The following is an 11,729-nucleotide window of genomic DNA, read 5'->3' as shown; positions in this document are numbered from 1 at the left end:
AAATATCCATACATGATCAATCACCAAGTCAAATGTACGCTTTATTCTTGCCATGGGATTTAAGTGTTGAGTTTCTACTAATTTTAGCCAAGTGGGTAAGCGTAGTTGTCGTTGACCTCAATTTCTACTGAATAATTTTAAACATATATACATACATATATATATATATATATATACATAGACACACACACACATATATAGGCGCGTGCAAATATACACATATTTAACTTATTAAATCGATTATAAAATCATTTAAAGAGAGCGAGACAAGTAGAGTATTCAAGGGTGGGGAAGGGGGGTCCAATGGAATTGAAGAAGGAGGGGGCAAATGGTCCATGGCCGTGTCTCCTAGGAAGAGAGTGAGGAATGGACTAACGTGAGCATCATGTTAGATGTTCACAAAATTGACCTAAAAGAGTTATCCATGAAAAAAAAAAAATGGTCCCAGAAGAAATTTAAAGGGACATACACTGTGCCCTAGTTAAAATCTTTTCATGTATACATTCCTAGATTTATATAAGTAATTATGTTGATGTATGTATAGATTATGGGTGTGTATGGTGGGGGCATGTAAACAATGGTTTCACATGCCCTAATAACCCTTGTTCTACTACAAACCACGTGGCCCATCTCTCCATTATTTTTTAGGTTTTTTGTTTAGCAACTATGCATTATATAGAAGTACTATATATGTATATTTATATCCCATTTAAGGGCCTAACATGTATGTATATATATATATATATAGATAAGCCAAATGCAAATCAAATGAGGGGTTGGTGCAACAAATAACAGGGTATTAAAACCTATACATTCCTAAAATCTCATAATGGGACATAATATACATATATATATTTATATATAACATAAGCCAAAATTACATATGATCTACATTGTGCCCTAGTCAAGGGGTACGTAGCCAAGTTGGTATATCATTAACAAGACCCGCTAATTATATAAATTCTTGGCTGTAGAGATACACATTTATATATGTATGTTAATTGGGTTTATTCTTTCTTTTTTAATATAAAATATATAGACATACAAACCCATTATAATTTTTTCAATGTAGCTAGCTTGTTCGTTTAATGGAATCTTTACTGATCAAGAACGCTGTTAATGTTAGTGTGTGGAATATATACATATGTATATATGTTTTGAATATATATATATATATATATGTCTTGTATATGTGTGGCAATTACAATTAGATATAGTTAGGGGATTTGAGATCATGTCTTCACTTGTCATCCCATGAGCATGATGTGTGTTTGTCAAGCCGAAAGGTCGCAAAATAAAATTAACAAATCAATTAGATCATTGTAGTCTACACTGGAAGGACCCATTTGCTGCATGGTAAGATGGATCGAGGGACCTCATTGGCACCCTCGCCATTACAATTTACAAAAGCACTGATTTCGATTATATATTATTATTACAGCTGATTATTTTTCATGTTTCTTAAGTAATTAGAGATTTCTGGAGTAAATTTCCCCTGATTATCTAATTATAAGCTTAACTTGCTAATTTCATAATAATATAAAAACTTTATTATCAATGTAAGATAATTTAGTTATATTTATTCTAACTTTACACTTAAAAATTAAATTTGCATAATTTATGTGATAATAGTTTGTATTTATGAATTATAGTGCAATTAGAGAGAGTGACTATGACAGTTCGAACCCCAATATCGGTGGATACGAACATTAACATAATATTTGTAACTAGTAAAATAAATAAATATTAAATATGCAGCGGAAGTACACTTTAATACACATCTATTGTGACTAGATAATTATTTGTTTAGAAATAATTGATACATCTAAATTAATTTAAAAATATAGAATAGAAACAAATAAGGTTCCTTCTTCATCTTCTATTTGATCTTGGACTTCCTCAAACCTGGATGAAGAGTGAATTGTGGTAAGTTTTACGAGTTCAGGAAGAAAAAAGATTTTATAATAGAGGCTTAAGTACATATATTCACGCAATATATAAAATATAATAATATTTATCATCAAAAAAATATCAAACAAGCATCACAATCGAAATACATAATAAAACAAATCACCACACAAAGTATATTCTAATCTTCACTCTTCTGATCTAATTATTGTTCTCATTTCAAATCATACTTATGAATTCACAAAGTTCTCAAACCAAAACGGATTTACTCAGACACATATATAATTTCACTCGGATTTATAAAGAAAATTAACATTCTTTTTTCATAATATTTCTTTATTCGAATATCACATATACATTAAAAATATCACATTTAAAATTTCATCGCACGATACCATTTATATTGTCATCGACGAGAGATGAAAAAGATCCATCTATCGCATGGATATGACACATAATCTCACATTGGTCATAATAGTTATGTTTACTAGGTGACCCACATGCTCACAAATACATATCTATGTCTAAATTAAATTTCAAATTTTATCAATGTGCAGGTTTATCATACTCGCTGAACTTCAGCCACACATGCACCTTCCCCTCCTCGATTCAGATTAAATGAGTAGGTATCCAAGATTCTTATACTCTACACTCTTTTTTAAATCTCTATCATTTATTTTATATCTAAGATCTCAATTTCTATGCATAATTAAACATAAACACACACATAAAGTACACGATATCATCCCGTACGTAAGGGCCATATATTTCAAATTACTTTTTGAATCATTATGTACCAGATCACATAGCAAGCACATGATACTCAAATTTCTCGCGCAACTGTACTATATCACACAGCAAGTACAAAATGTATTACATCTGTACCAAATCACATAGTAAGTACAGTGTACCCAAATTCTACACGTACAAACATTGATTATACATTTTACGTGCATAATATATGTACACACATATTAATATATATATACATATATATTACAATACAGACATGTACCCTCACTATATGTCTCACACAAAATATATATTTATATTTACACAAATACAATCTCTATCGATATATACACACACGTTCATATTTAAACACATATACACAATCACACACAACATACCATATATATATATATATTTATTAATGCATTTATTCTTATTAATTTTATTCTCATCCATTAATATTTACACATACACAATTTATACATGTTTATATTTACACACTTTATTTATAATTTATAAATATAATATTATATCTCTGTATAGAATGCACATAATTCTTACCTACGGTGTAATCGAAAAAGTTTTAAAAATATTTTTTGACTCGGTTTACAATCATCTCAGAAATCCAGATATCGTTTAGATAATTTTTATCTTTTACAACGAAAAATATACATTAATTTACGAATAATTTTAGAAACTGTAAACTCAGAAGGAGGAATATATTTTACCTTTGGACACGTGGTCCCAATCGCTAGCATCACCATCCGTCATCACACGCGTGTCACTGAAAATGCCATCATCAGCGCGCGTTACCAGATGTGGCGCACTAGCATCAGATTTGGTTGCCACACTTCCATTCCAGTTAGTATATTATAACAGCCCGGATCTCAATGTTGGTGGGTACAGACGTTAGCACAATATTTCTAACTAGTGGAACAGATAAATCTTAAATATGCAGCGGAACTACATTTTAATACATATCTTTTGTGACTGGATATGTAATATCCAAGCAGTAAATATATATGTAATTAAATAACAAAAAAAAGAAAGAGATGAGAGATCAAGAATAGAGAGAAGAATCATGTCGGTTAGAGAGAGAAAAAAGGAGAGAGAGAAGAAACGCGGTGGATAGAGAGAGAAAGAGAGAAGAAAGAAGAAGAAGAAAGAAGAAGAAAGAAGAAGAAGAAGAAGAAGAAAGGAAAAAGAAAGAAGAAAGAAAAAAAAGAAGAGGAGTTGTGGGAAAGGAGAAAGAAGAAGAAAAAAAAAAGAGAAAAAGAGGAGCTGCAAGAAAGGAGGAAGAAGAAGAAAAAAAAGGAAAAAAAAGAAAAAAAAAAGAAAAAAAAAATGAAAGAAAAAAAGGAAAAAAAAGGAAGGAAGAAAAAATAGAAGTGTGGCGACCGATATGATATTGGTGCGCCGCATGCGACAACGCCCGTTAATTCGATCATCAACACCTAATATTTTCGGTGATACGCATGTGATGGCGCGTGGTGGTGCTAGCGACTAGGATTGCGTGTCCAAAGGTTATCCATTCTAATTTCGCGTAATATAGTTTCTAAAATTATTCACAATTTAATATATATATTTTCTATTATAAATAAAAAAAATTATTCAAATGGTATTCGAATTTTTGAGAGGACCGTAGATCGAGTTAGAAATGATTTCCAAAGCTTTCCTAATCATATCATAGGTTAGAATTATGTATATTCTGTACAGAGACATAAATTATATCTTTATGTAAATGTGTACATCTATAGTGTATTAATTTGTGAATGTTTAAATGTATGTGTAATTTAATATGAATATAATTAATTTATCTAATTTGTATTTGTGTATATTTATATAGTGTATATATATACGTTATTACGCATGTGTGTATGTTTATTTATAAAAATGTACAATAAATGAAATATAAATTGATAAGAACAGAATTGATAAGAATAAATGCATGAATATATATATATATATGGTATGTTATGAGTGACTGTGTATACGTATTTAAGTATAAATGTGTGTGTATATATCGGTAGAGATTGCGTGTGTGTTAATTTAAATGTATATTATGTGTGAAACATGTAGTGATAGTACATGTCTGTATTATAATATATGTGTGTATATTAAAATGTGTGTACATATGTTATGCATGTAAAATATATAACCAGTGTGTGTACGTGTGAAATTGGATACACTGCATTAGCTGTGTGATCTGGCGTAGATATACGGTACACTGTACTTACTGTGTAATCTAGTACAGTTACATGATGAATTTGCGTATCTTGTACTTGCTGTGTGATGTGGTACATGATAATTTAGAAAATATTTTGAAATATATAGTTTTGATGTGCATGATAATATCGTGTCTTTTGTGCATGTGTTTTTGTGTTTAATTATGTATAAAAATTAAGATCTTATGCATGAAATAAGTGAATTGAAAATGAGAGAGATTTGAAAAGAATATAAAGTGTAAGGACTCTAAATACCTACTCGTTTAGTTTAAATCAATGAGGGGAGGGTGTGTATGTGGTTAAAGTTCAACGAGCATGGTGAACTTGCACATGGATGGAGTTTGAAATTTATTCCAAACGTGGATAAGTGTTTGTGAGTGGTCACCTAGTAAACGTAACTACTGTGGCTAATGTAAGATTTTGTGTGTGTGTTATCCATGCAATGAGGGGATCCATTTCGCATCTTCTCGAGAACAATATAAACGGTATCGTGCGATAAAATCTTAGATGTGATATTTTGAGTGTATTGTAATATTTCGAGTGTGAGTGTGATTTGAAAGGAGAATAAAAATAAGATTATAAGATTGAGAATTAGAATATGTTTCGTGTGATAATTTATTTTGTTGTTTATTTCCTTAATCGAAGGTGTTAAACCTTGGGAAATCTCAAGGATGGTTTTGTGATTACTATGAGCAATGTTGCTAGGATCAAATTTTAGACGAATATATGGTCGGGGAAAGCACCCTTTAACGAGGTGTTTCTAGATTGTCTACACAAATAGGCAAATAAATGTCTTGATGGATAACTTAGCAAGTTACATTTGTTATTGCCTTACATTAACTTTCTGTTGATGAGAGATCAATAATTTATTGTCATCACGTAAAATTGTAATTTAGGTTAGTGATTGATGTAGCATCATCATTAAAAGCTCCTAAGTTGAAAAAACTAATTGATTTGATAGTCTACTTATGATGGATGAATGTTATAAAATGGATTGAGCTATCTTTTTCTATTTGTTTATTGGTTATTAGATATGAAGCACTATTTTTCTTGTATTAGTGTAACAAGATTACAATAATGTTTAAGATTTGTCATGAATTTAAAAAGCAAGTGTCAATTTGATGCTTAGACCTTGGCTCTATTGTTCAGACATGTGGTACCTTAGGAAGTAAGTTAATTTCTCTATTGCGGAATCAGTTGAGAGGTTATGCATTAAAGCCTGTATTATAAAATTGAGCGATAAATATTTTACATAGATTTTATTTTTCTTTTAATAAATTAACTTACTTTTTAAATAAATTGTCACGATCTTCATCACTTAATTTTTTTAATTTTCCATCAAAGTCGTACATTACCATTACAAATTACCAAACATAAAGCGATCCTCAATGTTTAGAATTACAAAACTAGAGTCACAAACTACTACGTATTTCCCATCTTATGAAATTTTAGGCTAAGAAAACTAAATTGATAAATTTCTTAAATCAAATCCTTTGCTCTTTGTTAATATGTTTTCTTTAACACATTAATCTCAAACTAAACAAAATACGAATTGCCGCGGAATTGAGCTGTCCATCAATTCTAAAAATCTCTTGATTTCGATGTTAACTATTAAAGTCGTTAATTTAAAGGGAAGCAAATACAAATTGATCAAGGGAAGTTAGGGAAAAAGAATACTCTCCAAAACTGGGAGCGCCACTTCTCCCCTCACAAAGCTTCCTCCACCAAACCCCTTAATATGCTTAAATATAATTAGGTCGTAATTCCTTTAGTTTTCTTACTTTGCATTTTTAATCATGAGAAATGAGACACTGATTGCAAACCGGGGAGCTGAAAACTAAGGGCGCCTGACAATTGTTTACATTCTTCTTTTAACTTACTCCACGCCTTAACCAGACATATGAATACACATATACATATATATACGTAGATGGATTTATAAATACACACACATACCCCAAAGTTACATTTGTATATAATAAATTGAAATAAATAATTAACACGAATTTCGATTCTGGGATGTTAGTTTAAGATGAATATTTAAATTTCAAGTTTTTGGAATTTGATTTCTCAACATGATTTTTTATTGCCAGTTTGGAATTGATTTTAACTTTTTCTAGAAAACGTAAATAATATTTAATTTTGGTAGGAAAAATAGTCACCGAGTGCCATCATTTTACTTGCTTTAAATTTCCTTTCTTTTGCAAATTAATGGTGGATTAAGTAAATTAATTAATTCAAACTACCATTATCGAAAAATTAGTGGATGAGACAATGAGATCTTGGCTAATTAGCTGCCGCTCTCTCTCTCTGTTATTCTCGTTGTTTGACTTTAGATTCCATGAATAAAACTTGAAATTGAGAGGGTTAATTAATAATCAAATTCAATTTGATAGCAAGTTCTAGTTGCTACGTTGAGCAGATAAAACTGGAAATCCATGGTATGTGTTGACCAGGTGTGTATATAATAGAACTGGTTCCTTATTTTTTTAAAAAAAAATCCTCTAATTTCCAAGTAGTTGATTATAAGAGAATTTTTACATCACCACCAAAGGGTAAAAACGTGTAAGTTATTTTATACTATACGTATGTGTTATTATATATATATATATATATATATATATATATGAATGATAAACCAATTTAAGATTCTGTTGTTTAAGAAAATAAAAATAAAAATTAATGGCCGACATACTAAAGAAGATTTAATGGAGATTAGGGAGCAGAATGAGGCAGGAGAAGAGACCAGAAGGGGCCACTCTCAAGTTGAACTTAACATGGACTTCGTTCCGTCACTCTTCAACATTTTCTGTGCAAAGATTTCTTGTCTGTCGGTAATAGCTACCATTAAACTCACTGCTATTCTTTTTTTTTTTTGTTTCTCCTATCTTAAATTTTCACTTCATAATATTTTCATAATATATGTTGTCACGATATATGAATATTCGAGTGTTGGTCCAAAAATAACTTAAACCTACTAAATTAAAAAAAGAAATAAAATACTTCTAATGTGCTGCAAGTTTTAATTATTTGTTGAAATATAGTCAGTGAAAAATCTTGAGAAACAAGTGACGACCATATGCATGTTCAGAATAAATAAATAAATAAATAAAAGAAAAGATATATTATTACTTCACGCGACTTTGTGGGTAGTGAAGCAGAGGATTTTGTGTGTTAATCAAGTCAGAACTCGGAGAAAGACGGTGTAGAAAGCGCGTTGTCTTATCATTTTCAATAATCATATCAGTTAGCCCAGAAATCCTGTCTGGGATGTGGTCAAAATTTTCTTTCTAATGCTGTCTAATTCCAATTAATTCCATTCCTGTGTTAAAATTTTCACATCCCCCGCCTATATATATATATGTCACCTTCCTCTACAATCCTCCATTCCAAAACAATCCAATTCACTTCTTTCCATCATTTCCTCAGCTTCCAAACAAAATACCCGCTATCTTCTAGCTTCCTCTTGAATCGGTATCACCACAAACAGGTTGCACGACAAAATGAGGACGCTGTCCAGAAAAGTTACTTTGAATACTCATGGCCAAGATTCTTCTTATTTTCTGGGTTGGCAAGAGTATGAAAACAATCCTTATGATGAGATCAAGAACCCAACTGGGATTATTCAGATGGGTCTTGCAGAGAATCAGGTACCGATTATCTGCAAAACTCATCTCCGTTGACATATGTGCACGAGAGAGAATCAGAATTAAATGAATAAAGTTTTCTAATCGTGTTCACCTTCTTTTTGCAGCTCTCGTTTGATTTGCTTGAGTCATGGTTGGCGAAAAACCCTGACGCAGCCGCGTTCAAGAGAGACGGGCAATCCATTTTCAGAGAACTTGCTCTGTTTCAGGATTATCACGGCCTCCCCGCATTCAAGAAAGTAGGATATGTTACTTCAGTTAAACATATCTACGTATCTATATTTGTACATGATTAATAAAATATACTTACGTTAAAACATGTGACTGATCATGAGTTTACGTGTATGTATTCTGATCAGGCATTGGTTGATTTCATGGCGGAAATCAGAGGAAACAAAGTAACTTTTGATCCAAACAACATTGTCCTCACCGCCGGAGCTACCTCGGCCAACGAGACTCTTATGTTCTGTCTCGCCGAACCTGGCGACGCCTTCCTTCTTCCCACACCCTACTATCCGGGGTACGTAATGGACTTTATCTAGAATTGCTTCTGTCTACATCTACCTGTGACATATATCAATAACCTTCGGTGTCGAGTAAAAAGTTACCATACTAAATTAAGGAATAATTTTTCACTTGCAGATTCGATAGAGATCTCAAATGGAGGACCGGAGTAGAGATTGTGCCAATTCATTGTACAAGCTCTAATGGCTTCCAAATCACTGCATCGGCTCTGGAAGAAGCTTATCAAGAAGCCCATGAACGTGGGTTGATAGTTAAAGGTGTTTTAGTCACCAACCCGTCAAACCCACTCGGCACCGCAATGACCCGAAACGAGCTGAACCTTCTCGTCAACTTTATCACCTTAAAAGGAATTCACTTAATCAGCGACGAAATATATTCAGGCACAGTTTTTAGCTCTCCAGGATTCGTGAGCGTCATGGAGATTTTAAAAGAAAGGAAATGCGAGGACACCGAGGTCTGGAACCACGTTCATGTCGTTTACAGCCTCTCCAAAGATCTAGGCCTGCCTGGTTTTCGCGTTGGAGCCATTTACTCCAACGATGACATGGTTGTTGCAGCCGCAACAAAAATGTCCAGCTTCGGCCTGGTTTCTTCCCAAACTCAGTATCTCCTCTCCGCCATGCTCTCCGACAAGAAGTTCACTAAGAACTATATTCAAGAAAACCAAAAGAGACTAAGACAGAGACAGAAAAAACTCGTCGCCGGCCTCGAAAATGCCGGGATCACCTGCTTAAAAAGCAATGCAGGTTTGTTCTGCTGGGTTGACATGAGGCATCTTCTCACGTCCAACACTTTTGAAGCTGAAATGGAGCTGTGGAAGAAGATTGTTTACGACGTCCGCCTCAACATCTCCCCCGGCTCCTCCTGCCATTGTTCAGAACCAGGCTGGTTCCGAGTCTGCTTCGCTAACATGTCGGAGGACACCTTAAAACTCTCCATGAAAAGACTCAAAGGATTCGTAGACTCCATTAATGGCCGCACACAGAGTCATCAAGCTCTCAAGAGCTTGCGGAAGAAGACGATCACCAAGTGGGTTTTCCGACTATCGTTTCAGGACCGCGAGCCCGAAGAACGATAGTCTGGCACATCGACCACAACCAACGGCGGCCGCGGCCACCCAACAAGCGTGAACACGCTGTGCAATACTTTCATTTTTTTTTTTTTTTTTGCCAAAATTTTTTTTTTTTGGTGATTGAGTACTAAATTAATTCTCGGTCCTTTATTTATTTATTTTTAGTTACCTTAGAAAAGTGCACTCAGTCCATGTTTGGATTTGAAGTGGCTTAATCTGTAAAATTCCGTCCATTAATTCCCTTGCGTGAAATCTTCAAAGTCGTCGTAGAATATACCATGATGATTTGCCCATCATGAGTAAAATAATACATTCATGTAATAGTATAAAGAAATATATATACAATATATTTATAAATAATACATTTATTTAATTTAATAAAAAAAAATATAAAATGTTTATATAATTTACACATGTTATGGTTAATGTAGTTTTTTTTTTTTTTGGAAAGAGTAGGTATCCACGTGTGAGATTTAGTACCGGCGGGATAACAGGTTAGGGATGGTGACTGACAATTTGCCGACGAATTTTCGCCCCCTATATCTATTTATTATGTCTGCAACCGACCTTATCATTGCCACTGTTTTTTTTATGGAGAGTCTTTCACTTTGTTTAAGCCGTATGCCAAGGAAACTCCTACTTATAAATACATATATATGTATATTATATAACATTAAAAAACAATTTTGAAGTTGTTGGGTCAAACAGGCTAATAGATGAGTCATTGGTGGAATTAGGGTTTCCAAAAGAAATCATTCCTTCTTGTTTTTCAAACCAAAATCTAAATACAACCATATTATTACATGCATACATACGTACACACATACGTATGAAACTCAAATCAGATAAATTTAATATTTTTTACACCCATCAACTTTCTTTTTTTGTAAAAAATGTTTGTAGATTTAGCATTTTCCTGAAAAAATATGCTTTGAGATAATTAATTAAAGAAGAAAATTTAATCTGGAAAGAAGTTCGGGAATACCCGACAGTCCTATCCATATACATATAGGTATTTATATAAGTAATATCAATAGACTTCTACACTTATACTCTATCTCTTTTTAACTAATAATAAAAAGGAAAGGGAGAAAATAAAGTTGAATGTAAAAGTTATAACTGTCTCTTTTTTATTCAAAGTCGTCACCAACCACGCAAGCATATATATATATATATATATATATATATATAGTTTCGATCAATATGAACAAGGGTTGCTTGCAAGAAATCTTAAGAGAGAGTTCTTCTTCATTAATCGAAATTTGCCTTTTCAACTTTCCACTATAACAACTTTAATTGCTAATTAGAAGGTTTATTAAATATTATTAGTGCTTTACTGCACAAAAAGATGCCGCGCGGTTTAATTAATTTGGCGGTCTGAGTTTGCTAATTACACAATTAATTAAACACTGTTTTTGAATATGGGTTTGTGGATCTTTCGAAACAATTACTATAACACACACATATCTATATATATATATATTATAGAATATTATAATCAGTTAATTAATTAATAATATAACAAATACTAAAAAATGAAACTTATATTTAAAACTTCGAACTAATCCAATAAAATAATACGATGCATGTGTTAGGAGAAAGGAACAAAACAAGGATTCT

At 32.3% G+C, this 11,729-nt stretch overlaps 1 protein-coding gene across 1 annotated transcript; it reads left to right on the top strand.

Annotated features, from left to right (window-relative positions):
• Positions 1-8,063: 8,063 nt before the first annotated feature.
• On the top strand, positions 8,064-10,433 carry LOC110809089 (1-aminocyclopropane-1-carboxylate synthase 9-like). Its single transcript, XM_022034804.2, has 4 exons — positions 8,064-8,515; positions 8,620-8,751; positions 8,872-9,032; positions 9,155-10,433. The coding sequence occupies exons 1-4, from the start codon at positions 8,369-8,371 to the stop codon at positions 10,113-10,115; spliced, it is 1,401 nt and encodes a 466-aa protein (XP_021890496.1). The 5' UTR covers positions 8,064-8,368; the 3' UTR covers positions 10,116-10,433.
• The last annotated feature ends 1,296 nt before the right edge of the window (positions 10,434-11,729 follow it).

This window comes from Carica papaya, chromosome 4 (genome assembly GCF_054855325.1).
Source record: "Carica papaya isolate Zhongbai chromosome 4, ASM5485532v1, whole genome shotgun sequence".
Classification (NCBI taxonomy): Eukaryota; Viridiplantae; Streptophyta; class Magnoliopsida; order Brassicales; family Caricaceae; genus Carica; species Carica papaya.
The sequence above is the reverse complement of the archived record's forward strand: the minus strand, read 5'-3'. Positions and strand labels throughout refer to the sequence as shown.

Coding starts and splice junctions, on each gene's coding strand:
- LOC110809089 (XM_022034804.2), top strand. CDS start 8,369: ATGAGGACGCTGTCCAGAAAAGTTACTTTGAATACTCATGGCCAAGAT. Junction 8,752..8,871: donor GCCTCCCCGCATTCAAGAAA/GTAGGATATGTT, acceptor TATTCTGATCAG/GCATTGGTTGATTTCATGGC. Junction 9,033..9,154: donor CCCACACCCTACTATCCGGG/GTACGTAATGGA, acceptor TTTCACTTGCAG/ATTCGATAGAGATCTCAAAT.